Below are 12,435 nucleotides of genomic sequence, written 5' to 3'. Positions count from 1 at the left end.
TACAAGGTAATACGGTCCCGTTGGCTAAGACAGCTTTGCAGGAATCTTGGAACCTCCCATTGCCTACTGGCCTATAGAATCCTGAAATACGAAACTGGCATGCCTATTGTTTATTCTGTGTCCCGTTATCTTTTTTCAATGTGGTGTGCCCGTCGTGCAGTCCTAAAGACAGTACAAGTTTAAACTGCTCATTCTTTATACTTTCCATAGACCCCGACACCTCATTTTATTTACTCTGACCTCTTAATCCATTCGACTTTATATTTCATCTCTGAGATACACAATGCCTACTAAGCATTTTAATATTTTATCCTTTTAATTTTTTAGATGTTTTTATATTTATGTGTATAGAAATATTTCTATATTGATAAATTCTAATGAATTGTAAATGTTTTATATGTGCTTTTATGGTCTTGGGAGGTCGAAATAAAGTATCTAAGAAGAAGAACTGTATAAAAGAAACTTCTTCACATTAGTCATTTCCACACCTTACCATTAGCACTTTGAAATATAACATGTGTAGTGTTTCATAGTGGAAATGAATGGTTATTTGTCAGAATATGTTTCTGTTATATACGTGGAAATAGTATGTAATGCACACCGTCACTTAAAAATATATCATGTGCAATAATATCCTGTAATTAAGGATGTAAGGTGGCTAGATTTTGGTTTATCATTACGTTTTTAAACTGTATTTATGGGACAGTTTTTTATTATTATGTGATGAGAAGATGTTTTGTTTGTAATGTAAATGTGTTTAAATTGGAGTTGTAAGATGTTGTGATTGCAATGATTTTAATTAAACAAGCAATAAATATTTTTGTAATGATGTCCTGCATGGTAATAGTATAATTTCATGTGATTTTCGAATTATGCAGTATTGTGCAATAGCAGGACTCCTCTTTACACTGACTCATTAACCAAGTCATCAAGCATTTCAATCTCCAGTGAACTGCACAGGGGAAAAAAACAGATGTATTTAGACCCTTACCGTCTCCCCTAGACAATGATCCAAGCCATTTAAGCTTGTGTTATAGTAGCCTTGTTTTCAAAACAGGGCAAAAACCAGGATATGCCTGCTTTATAATCATGAACTAAAGGTGCTGTATGCCTTATATCAGTACATCATGGGCACCGTAGTGTCACCTATCAACATCTTTGAGCACTGAAGATTCTAATTTGATGTCTATCTATCTGAAAAGAGTCAAGTTGACCAGTTCCCAAATCATTTTGCTATCAAGATGGCTAGTTGAGTTAACTAATCGGCAAAATCTGTCACCACCACCTCACTAATTTCAATCCTGGCAGAGCAAATACAGCTTTTGGTTCTTCTGAAGTTGACAAATCAAGTGATGCTTTTGTGGCATCTAAAAAAGCTGCAACTGTCTCAAGGTAGGGGTCCAATTGGTGTATGATAGTAAAAAGGGTGAACAAATTATCCACTCCGAAGCGGCTGTGTGTAAACCCTGACCTCGACAGCAGAGGTTCTAAAACATGTGTTCCTCCATCCTTTCCATATGTCTAGTGTTCATATATCACTTTGCAGCTGACGCAGCTCAACCCTAAGGGACTTGAGGATACCATAGCTTCATGCATTCCCCTGTAATTACTACCTTAAAAGCCTCCCACAGGGCACTATAATCTACAGCTGTATCAAATCTGTAATCCAGTTAAGGCATGTACCATACTTTGCACTTATAACAGTGTCTATATCCTTGTGATACATAATACCTAAATTAGGTATTGGTTCTGTCATCCAGCAGAGTGGGAACTCAAGCTCTGGTGTGTTGGTGGCATCTGTTAGGGGGTTAGCAGGGATTTATTTCAATTAATTTGGAGCCCAGAGCAATGTCCGTAAGCAATTATACCTCAGATGATGGGATGCAAACTGTCAGCAGGGTTCTTAGCAAGAAGACCGCTGTACACATACATAGATAAGAGGAGGTTCCGTCTGTCAAATCTTATACCCCATAATGATGTTGCTCCCACAAAAAAATAGGCATAGAGTCCATAACAATGGCAAAGAGGAGTGGTGACAAAGGGCAACCCTGCCTCATACCCAGCTTAATAGAGAATAGATCGGCCAACAAGTCATTAACCCTCACCCTAGCATGCAGTGTGCTATGAAGGAGTCTAACCCACTGCAAATAGGCCTTTCCAACCCCTATCCATTTATGGACTGTGAACATAAAGCGCCATTCAATCAAATCAAACGCTTTTGTGGCATCTAAAAAAAGCTGCAACTACCTCAAGGTGGGGGTCCAATTGATGTATGATAGTGAAAGGGGTAATCAAGGTATCCACCATAAAACAGCTGTGTATAAACCCAGACAGATGAGGTTCTAAAACTTACGTTCCTACTTCCTTTTCATTTGCCTTCTCCAGTATATTAATATCGCTTTACAGTTGATGAAGCTCACCCCTGAGGGACTTGAGAATGCCACAGCTTCATACATTTCCCTGGAAATACTATCTTAAATGCCTCCCACAGGACCAAGATATAGCTTACAGTGCTCTTATTTGCGCTAAAATAATTTCTAGCGGCCTGCCAGATCTCTTCCCTAAAGTATACAAAACAGTGATGGATGAAATGCTTGAATAAACTGGAAATTACTCCGGGCCACTTCCCAATCCATCTTTATTTTCTACACCGTCACCACAGTTTGAACCCAGCTATATGCAAATCAGTCTTGACCCTACTCATATCGGAACAGTGCAGCCACAACTGCCAAGGCAGGTCCTCCTTGAACCGGAACACAAGCAACCCAGGACTGGCTTTGCCCTAATTATGGGCTCATCTGCCGGGTCCAGCTCGATTCCAGTGACACAGTGTGCACACATTGGGATGTGGGCCGTGTGATTAGCAATAAATGAGATTAATTCAAACATTCCATCCATCATTGCTTTATATACCTATTGTGTCGCCCTAAGTGGGATGGGTATACCCAGACATGGAACCCGTGCACACTGGGTTGCTGGAATCGAGCTGTACCCGGGTGATAATCCCATAACTAAGGCAACACTAGTCCTGGGTTGCATGCGATCCAGTTCAGGGATTAACTGGCTTGTCAGTTCAGGCTTGACTATTCCAATTGAAGCAGGGTCAAGACTGATTTGCATATAGCTGGGTCCAAACTGAGGTGGCATGGCGTGCAAATTAACAATGGATTGGGGTGCAGCCCGAGTGATTACCAGTGGCTGAGGTGAATTCAAGCATTTCAGCCACCACTGTTTTGTATACTTATTGTCTCTCTTCCATAAACACACTGTCTAACAAGGTGTCTGGACCAAGCTGCCAGAGTCTAGTGGCATAGACTTCTACAGGGAGCTCTAGGACTAGCAGAATCAGGAGTGGTCTGAGTGTGTGTGGCATGTGAGGTCAAGATGTGATCCAACCAAGTATGGTACCAAACCATGCATTTAATCTGGAGGAAGAGTCATAAACTGGAGAGTGAAATATGTAGGCATGGGTCTGAGGATGCAATGCCCTACATATCATTAGCATTGAGCAGGTCAGCCAAGGCACCCCTGCCTTTTTGTGAGTACGAGCAGAACGCCTATTAACAATCGAGCAATGAGTCTAGAACTGCATAAGAGTCTCCTCTCCAAAGCATGGCCTGAGTGTTTAAACCTTGAATGTGCAAGACTAAAGAAACCTAATGTAACGTGGTTACAAGTGTCCTGTCCTATATTTGATTTAGATATGTGCAAGACTATGCACACAAAAACATCTGGACAATCATCATTGGGGCAGAGGAGTTCACCAAAGTAAAATGTACAGAGCCAATCACACCTTGAACTACTACATAGCACCTCCTTGAGTCAAAAAGCGTGTAGAGATGGCAGAAATTAATTGACCTGTGAATCAATATTGCCAACCCATGCGACTAGGTCAAGTAAGAGGCAAAGTATCTGTGGTCGCCCCAGTCCTTAGCCAGGGGCGGAGTCAAACTAGGAGCCAGATGTGTTTCTTTAAGAAAGATCACAGTAACATTATGACAAGTAAAATGAGCTAAAATGTGGTGGTCCTTACGTGGTAACCAAGGCCACTATTATTGCAGGTGACACATTTGAGTGCCATGTAGGGGGCCTGGCAAACCTGGACATGCGTTGGGGAGAGACATTGCCCACAGGGGCATCACTGGGTAAGCAAACAACCATGAGCAGGTTATACTCCGTGGGTGCATAGAAGCGAGCATGGTGGAAACCAACAACAAACCCCCCTCCTACCCTTACCCACACCTGGCCCCAATCACACTGTGAATAGTGCTCCAAAATACCCCTTTCAACCAATAATAGCAGATACAAGAATGGACCAAAGCACCTATAACAATGAGAGTCAGTGGCACTCAGCCCAGAAGGGCCAGAGAACCTAGTACCATATAGAAAGCTGCAGTCCTCTAAGAGCCAGAGACAATCAATGTTACAGCATAAGAAGGTAATTTCAAAGGATAACAGTCAATGGGCCCGCATTGCCCGTAGTGGCTGAACCCCCAAAATCTTGTTATATAGAGAGAGGAGTCCCGCCTGCCTCAGTCAGATAAAACGACGAACACCGTAGGGCTTGTCAGACTCATTCGACATCGCTGCGGTGCGGTTCACGTTGGCTGGAGCCAGCTGAAGAAGGGCTACATGAAGCCCGGCAAAGCCTGTTGAGCACAAAGAATGATTTCTTGGGGTCAGTAAAGATCAGAAATTTGTCTTTTAATGTGAAGCATAGACGCGTTGTAAAAAACATAGCATAAATGTCAAGTTCCTGTAGCTTCTTCTTGACTGGAGCAAATTTTCATCGTGCATCTTACACACTTTGGGTGAAGTCAAGAAAAAAGGACAACGTTATCCCCTCATAGGTGAAACTGCACCTTTCCCTCACCATGCATAAGATGGTGTCCCGATTTCTGTAATTGAGCAACTTGACAATGCTCGGCCTTGGGGGTGCCTTGGGGGGGACCTTTCAACTACAAATATTTGGGAGAGAGTCCGATACAAAGAGGCCATGCACCAATTGTTCAGCGTAGTTCTCTATTCCCCCATCATCATGGACTCAGCAATGCTCAAACTCTGTAGGTTGCTCCTACGTAGAGCGCACCTCCAAAGTTTGTTTTCATTTTATTATTTAATTTTTTCCATCTCCTTCTCCATGAGCAAGGAATTGTGTTGTGTCACCTCATCCTCAACCTCCCAAAATTTTTGTTCAGTGTGATCAATGCACATTTGATGTCGATCTAAGCGTTCCTTCCTGTTATCCATGTGGTGGGTGAGAGAGTCCATTTTTGAGTCAATGGTGGAAAGGCTGGCTTTCATCTCTTTGAGGGGAGTGACCTCAGTAGGCATGATAGAGTTGCATTCAGCTGATCCCTCCCCTCCAGTACCCTGCTCAACCTCCAATGCCAATTTAGGGCCCTTATGGGCCTCAAAAGTGAGCCAAGCATGATTTCCCAACTTGCCCATAGCTTGAGGATACAGTAAAATGCAAGTTTAATACCAAGGTTGATAGGGCCTACACTAAGCTGGGCGACAGCAGGCAGAGATAGGCTCCAGGCAGTAATCACTCAGCCACACGTTACAGGGTATTGAAACGTTCAGTCGAAAAATAGACCGAACACAGCAGCCAAGGACTCCATCAGTAGCAGGGAACCATCAAATACTCAACAGTCAAGTAGGAGAGCCGCTATCCACAGGAGCTCAGCATTAAAAACAGGCCCAATAGGTAACTAGTCTCAAGGCAACAGCAGTTCCCACATTAAGGGGACGCTAGCCATCCAGGTAAAGCCAGAATGCTTCAAAGGCCCATGCAGCATGCTGTATGTCCAAGTATTGCATGGGTACTCCTCACCACTTACGTTGAGCAGGTGCGGCCTCCCGGGGGAATCAGGCACGCAATCCGAAGCAGGCGTCAGCTCGGGGCTCCCACTCATGCGGATCATCGCTGTAACAGGGGATACCGCAGGGAACCCCTGATGCCCCTTTGGCCTCTCAAAGCCCATGTGATGCTGGCAGGCTCCGCCAACCGAGGCATGTGACTGTGTCCTTACTGCGGCTGCCACCCAAGGAGCAAGCAGGTAGCGGTGCAGACTCACGTACTCCAGCTCAAGGGCTAACGTACCGCCTCAGGCTAGCAGTCTCTGCATGGGCTGCACCTCTGGTTCAGGCGCTCAGATCAGTGCAGCTAGGATGGCAGCAGCATGTCCTGTAGGGTAGCTTTGAAGTATTTATGCTCCGGCCCCCGGAGCCGATTTCCAGAGCTGCTATTTTTGTCATGGGCGCTCTAGCACCCCCATCCAAATGACAATTATTATCAAATTTTTGTTATCATTCCCTTTCTACTTGACTAAAATAATGTCCTCTATTTTGGCCCACACAAAGGAGCCACATTCAAATTTCATGTGAAATCTCATAAACACACCCAATTACCATAAAAAAAATTCTCAGGTCACCAATGGCTTCCTGAGTCTCGCTCGAGTCCAGCACTTTAAGTGGACCATGACTTACCAGGACTGACCCCTGATAAACAACAAGACCCCTCAGGTGCTTGTTTCTGTTCTTTGCTACCTATACCTGCTGGAGCTGCAATGCAACATTCCAGTTGTCAACCAAGAACAAAACAACACGTTGAATGCAGTCATTTACCATGGTGTACCTCGGTCTCACATACTGTTTCATTTGAATATCCAAGTGATCTCCCTTTGTACACATGAAGCTACACAGGTAGCAATAGAAAGCAATCAAGACACCACTTTTAACTTTACCATGGCAAGATTTTATTGCTTATGGCCCAGGATAATGGTTCTAACAAAAGAACAAATATCTTGTTGCGGTCTGATTTGGTTATTCTATGCTAGGATTCTATTTATGTATATTTCAAGCATTGGATTGCATTTCACATGTATTAGGCCTCACTATTAATTACATGAACCATGGGGGGAGTTTCAGATACAGTTGTAGAGTTTATATATAGCCTTGATTTTAGATATTAATTTTAACTTAGCATCTTTACATTATGGTGATCTGAACATGTTTTCTCTAATACGACAACGTGCAACACATGCATTTTATTCCAGATAGACACTGTCGCCCTGTATTGTGCACATTTATTTCCAGGGTCGTACAATTCATAACACTATGCATTGTTTCATTTTTTTGTGCTCGGAGGAGATTACTCTTCAACTTCAGTCTAAATTAAAATGTACTGCACCTCTAGCACAGTGCAATAAGCTTACATTTTTATAATAAAAACAACGTCCATGCTGAAGTCGGGGAGAGGTTCACTTCCAGCAGGACTCATCATGGATTGCTGCTGCTGTGAGCTGTGACTGAGATGCAGTTCCACTGTCCCCGACCTTCATACTGAGAAGGAAGATATAGGTACACCGATAAAGGTGTATTAGTGGATGCACTGAGTTTGCCTTTCTGACATTGTGTACCAAGGTATGGGGTTAGGTCATTCCAACAGGCCTGGCAGATGGGTACTCCTGATATGCACTCTTTAGCATGTAGGAAGTAGTAGTAGATGGGAGTATCCTTAGTAACATTAATAACAATTAACATGGTTGAATTGTTTGTGTTTTCCACCATTCTAATAATGCTTATAACAATGATGTGACTCATCTTTCAAATAATTGCAGTTCATGTTTTTATATATAAAGATCAGAGCTTTTAAAAAAACATTTGAAAATGCAATATTGATCTTTTCTTGGTAACACTTTGGGCATGGCAGAGTTTCAAACAAAAGGGTTAGATGATTCCTTGGGAATCAGAGTGATCATTTTCTAGGTTACTGACAACATCTATAACTCTGTAAGGTTTGGTGTTTAAATGAAATACTGTGAGCTAGCTAAACAAACCAACATTTACTGATTAAATAAGAAGACTAGGGGTCTGATTTAAAGTTTGGTGGATGAGCTACTCCATCAAAGATCGCGGATATCTCATCTGCCTAATTACAGGTGTCATAGAATATAATGCACTTGTAATACAGTGGATCGGATGTCCATCACGTTTGTGACAGAGTATCCCATCAGCCAAACTCTAAATTCAAGCCCTCAGTCTTTGTATTATGATGTTTTGGGGTATTAAATACACTGTCCTACTAGATTCGTAGGAAACGTATAACAATACACTTTGTATGCCACAAAACATTTGGAGTCCCTCACCTTTGTCATTCCTCTTAAGTCACTGGTTATGTCACATAATATTAATCATTCAGCCCAACAAAGTAATCAAACTACTTACATACTGATTACATAAACTGATGCTGAATTATATATATACATACCCTGATCTACAGCACCAGCCAACAGGTCACCTCAGATCTTCAGATGCCATACTCCTCTTGTCACCCATTGCCTGAAGCATTGTTTTGGAGGAGGAGGATTCACAGTACAATTCTATGGAACTTCTAGGTCAGCATTTGTTGTGAGCTGTCTCATTTGTGTCTCATCTGTTCTAGATCTACAATGCAGTCCCTTTGGTAAGAAGACTACCTTTGCCTCATCAAAGGGTTTTGAAAAGGGCAGAAACAATCAATGCATTCTTGAAGAGTGCTCAGGAAGAGCATAAGGAAACACTTATCCCTGGAGAGCCTAGGGACTACATAGACTGCTACTTGGAAGAAATGGAGAAGGTAAATTGCTATTTATTGTACTTTTAATTCTCTTTTAGCTATCCACCCTTCCATGTGTGTATTTGGTAGATAAGGCCAAACCCTTCTTCAGACTAACCTCTAGATCAGGCATGCATAAATTCAAGTCTCACAGCACCAAAAAGCATGTCCAGTCATTTTGGAGTGGATCCTTGCTTTTGTTGTTCTTTATACCTTGCACTCCTCTAGTTATTTTGGCTTCACATATATGGAACACCTAAGAAATTAAGATCCTTGCTTCTTCAGTTAGTGGCCAGTACTTTACATTTTGTGTTCGCTGTGTCTTTTCCCACTCCATCTCCATTCCACTCACTGGACATTGTCTATCCAGGCTCCAGGCCATACTTGTTTCATTGGTATACTGATTATGTAGGAACCTTATCTTAGCCCTCATCCAGAATTAGCCAGGACTGTCCAAGAGAGTGTGTAATAGAGAGGTTCTCTCTAAAATAATAGCATTCTGAGAAGCTGGTCAAGGCCACCTGGTGTAACTTGCGGATCTCCGTATTCAAGCCTAAACCATTCCATTTCCCCCCGGAACTGTCATGGGAAACAGCCTTTACAACGCGGTCTGAACCACGCATGCCACCACCACACAGGCTTTAAAACGCATGCATATTTACCACGCATGCCTTTGCCATGCAAACTTTTACAACAAATATGCCTTTACCACGAATACTTTAACAACAAAAAGTAGGTATTTTACTGGTAAGTGTTTGATATATATATATATATATATATATATATATATATATATATATATATATATATATATATATATATATATATATACATATATATATATATTACCTACTGGCGGTCGCCAGTAGGAATATATAGTTAGGACCTAGTTTCCATAGGAAATCCACAACATTCTATTGGGAATAACTTTGGTGCCGTTTGAGGAATTTGCGTGTAATTTTCCAAAATTTAGGCCAGCTCCACTCCGCTCCTTCCCTGGAAGTTTCAGGGGTATTCGTCATGCGGGGGCCGAGAAAAAAGGGGGGTCCCAAAATGTGTTTTCCCCATGTTAATTTCCATAGGTCGTTCAGACACGGCTACAGCCCGAACCGCTAAATGGAATTACACCAAACTTTGCAAAATTGTAGGGACTGGTACGCAGAAGTGCCTTTTCTATATTTGGTGAAAATTGCTCCAGTGGTTTTTACGAAAATTAACTTCAAAAAAATGTATATATCTATATGCGCGCTTCGAGCGCTCAGGGTACGCGTACCGGTAAGCGCACCCGGCGCGCCACGGAAGTGCGCGAGCGGAAAGCTGATTGGCTCTCGGTTGTCTGTCAACATTCCAAGCAGTCCGGAGAGTCTGCCATCCTGTGTCTCGGTAGAATCGAGACACAAGAGGTGAAAAAAAAGGGGGAAATGATTAAAAGGGAGCAGGGTAGACACCCCCTGACCCCTAGGTTTTCTGAGAGGGGCCTAGAAGGACCCTGAAGGGCAAAAAAACAATTTTTATTTGTTGAAATTTTCACGGGGTAATCGCTGGGTGCGTTCCCATGTACGCTTCCAGGTACGCGTACCCTGAGCGTGCCACAGGGAAAAACAGTGAAAGAGGTAGGGTAGCTCTAAAAAGAGCTGTTGTGTTATGTGGGTGATTTAAGTACCTACAAGTAGGTACCGATGCAGAGTCTAAAATTCAAGAGAAAGACTCTGTTCCCCTCATCTGAGAAATGTACACCGTCTCCTCTGAAGATATCTTGCATGTTGTAACGCAAGTTATTGTGGTATATGGAACCCATACCATAGTCTCTCAGGAAAGCAGAAACAGATCTTTCAGGGACCCCCTGAGAAGGACTAGGGGGTCAGGGGCACTCTACCCTGCCCCCTTTTCACGTTCTCAACTATTACATTTCACTCTCTTCTGAAACTACACAAAATGGCGGCGATAGGGTGCATCAGAGACAGACAGTGAGAGAAAGGAGGCAGGAGACAAAGAAGAGATGTCAAATACACATTGGAGAAAATATAGTGGGAGAAGGGAAGTAACTATGAGTAAACTTACTATGTAACACAAAAATGTTGCACTCTATACTATAAGTCTCACTTTATACCACAATCACTTCGCTACTACCTCATAAATTACAAATAAAAATGAATAATGTCTCAAACTATTTTTAATTTCTAAATATAAATTTATTCTTTAGAATTTTCATAATCTAAAAGAACTAGTAACATGTCATCATCAGGAATTTCCTCATCAATCACATCATCAGGAATCTCCTCATCAAAAGTCTGCAAAGATGATTCCTGGAAATCTATGGTCTCCAAACATTCGAAAAAAAATGGCGTCCAGAGACTGATCAAACAAATCCCTCATGTCATCTCCTCCAGCAGAAACTTCTTCATTACTGGTGCTGTCAAAAACCGGGACATTCCAAATCTCAATAAAAGTAGTGGAAAATTCCAAAACAAATTCAACGGTCTCACTCCCCAAATTTAGAACACTCTACAGGGCGCGTTTGCACAGTTTAAGTTGGGGAATTAATTCCTGTTCAATCCAGAGGTCCCCTAGAGGGAACTAGTCCATCAGGTATCTCCAGTAAGCGCCATGGAGCTGCACTGCAGAGTGTTGTAAAAAGGGGGCGTGCCCTCTGAACACCTGCCTGCAAAAATGTAGTAAATCAGTATAAAAAAGTAAAAAAATTAATACATTTAAAAATTGTCATTTAAAAAAACCTTCGAAATTCAATGAAAAAACCATAGATTTCAGGCCTGATATAGTTAGAAATTAGCATTTAAAAAACCATTGAAATTCACTGAAAAAAACATAGGTTTCAGGCCTTATATAGTTAGGAATTAGCATTTAAAAAACCTTGCAAATTCACTGAAAAAAACATAGGTTTCAGGCCTTATATAGTTAGGAATTAGCATTTAAAAAACCTTTGAAATTCACTCAAAAAACTATAAGTTTTAGGGGTGTTATAGTTAGCTGGACATTTCACTCACACAAAACCATTGAACTTGCTCCTATATAGTTAGTTGTACTAACTATATTTCGCGCACCCGCAATCCACTGCTGATGATGTCACATATTACATCATTCATGACATGGTCAGTGATATCACTGATGACATCTCAAATGACATCTCTGATGACATCATCTATGTGACAATCACATACACCTTTTCATACACTAGTAAAATCTTTCAGCACTCTTTGTAAAATACAGAGTATCATATTTGAATCAATTGACACAGCAATACAAGTATCTAAAAACCCACTCAGTGATTCCTAGATCTAAACGCACATCTAATCACTTACCTGTAGATTCACTCATACATGCTGTCAATGAACAACAGAACACTATCAAAAATACTTATACACCTATATCAACATTACACACCAGCACACATCCTATTCACATATGAAGTTATTCTACTCACTTATGCAAACAATGGATCATACTTACTTACCTACACACTTATACAAACACCACTTCATCTATTCATTAAGATAGTAAGTCATACTTAGTGTATTATAAAATCATGATTACAAGTATACAGTTAACCATACAGTCACTCACACAATCATTGAGTCTTATGTATACTTATTTAAGTTCAAGTTCAAGTTCAGAGATTTGTGTAGCGCACTACTCACCCAGAGGGTCTCAAGGCGCTTGAGGGAGGGGTGTGCTTTACTTATCGAATATCCAAGTTTTTAGTTGCTTTCTGAAGGCGAGGTGGTTTTGTGTAAGGCGGAGGTGGGTGGGGAGAGAATTCCAGGTTTTGTCCGCTAGGTAGGAGAAGGATCTACCACCCATGGTGGATTTATGGA

At 41.6% G+C, this 12,435-nt stretch overlaps 1 protein-coding gene across 2 annotated transcripts in view; it reads left to right on the top strand.

Moving 5' to 3' along the window:
• The window catches only part of LOC147673876 (cytochrome P450 2D6-like), a 429,037-nt gene that overhangs the window by 268,359 nt on the left and 148,243 nt on the right, over positions 1 to 12,435 (top strand). For both annotated transcript variants that reach the window (XM_086947757.1, XM_086947756.1), the window contains one exon: positions 8,450 to 8,623. In XM_086947757.1, coding sequence (XP_086803883.1) covers positions 8,450 to 8,623 — 174 coding nt within the window. The remainder of the gene's footprint in view (positions 1 to 8,449; positions 8,624 to 12,435) is intronic.

Source organism: Lissotriton vulgaris, chromosome 12 (assembly GCF_964263255.1).
Source record: "Lissotriton vulgaris chromosome 12, aLisVul1.2, whole genome shotgun sequence".
Classification (NCBI taxonomy): domain Eukaryota; kingdom Metazoa; phylum Chordata; class Amphibia; order Caudata; family Salamandridae; genus Lissotriton; species Lissotriton vulgaris.
Note: the sequence above shows the minus strand (reverse complement) of the source record. Positions and strands in the feature narration are given on the sequence as shown.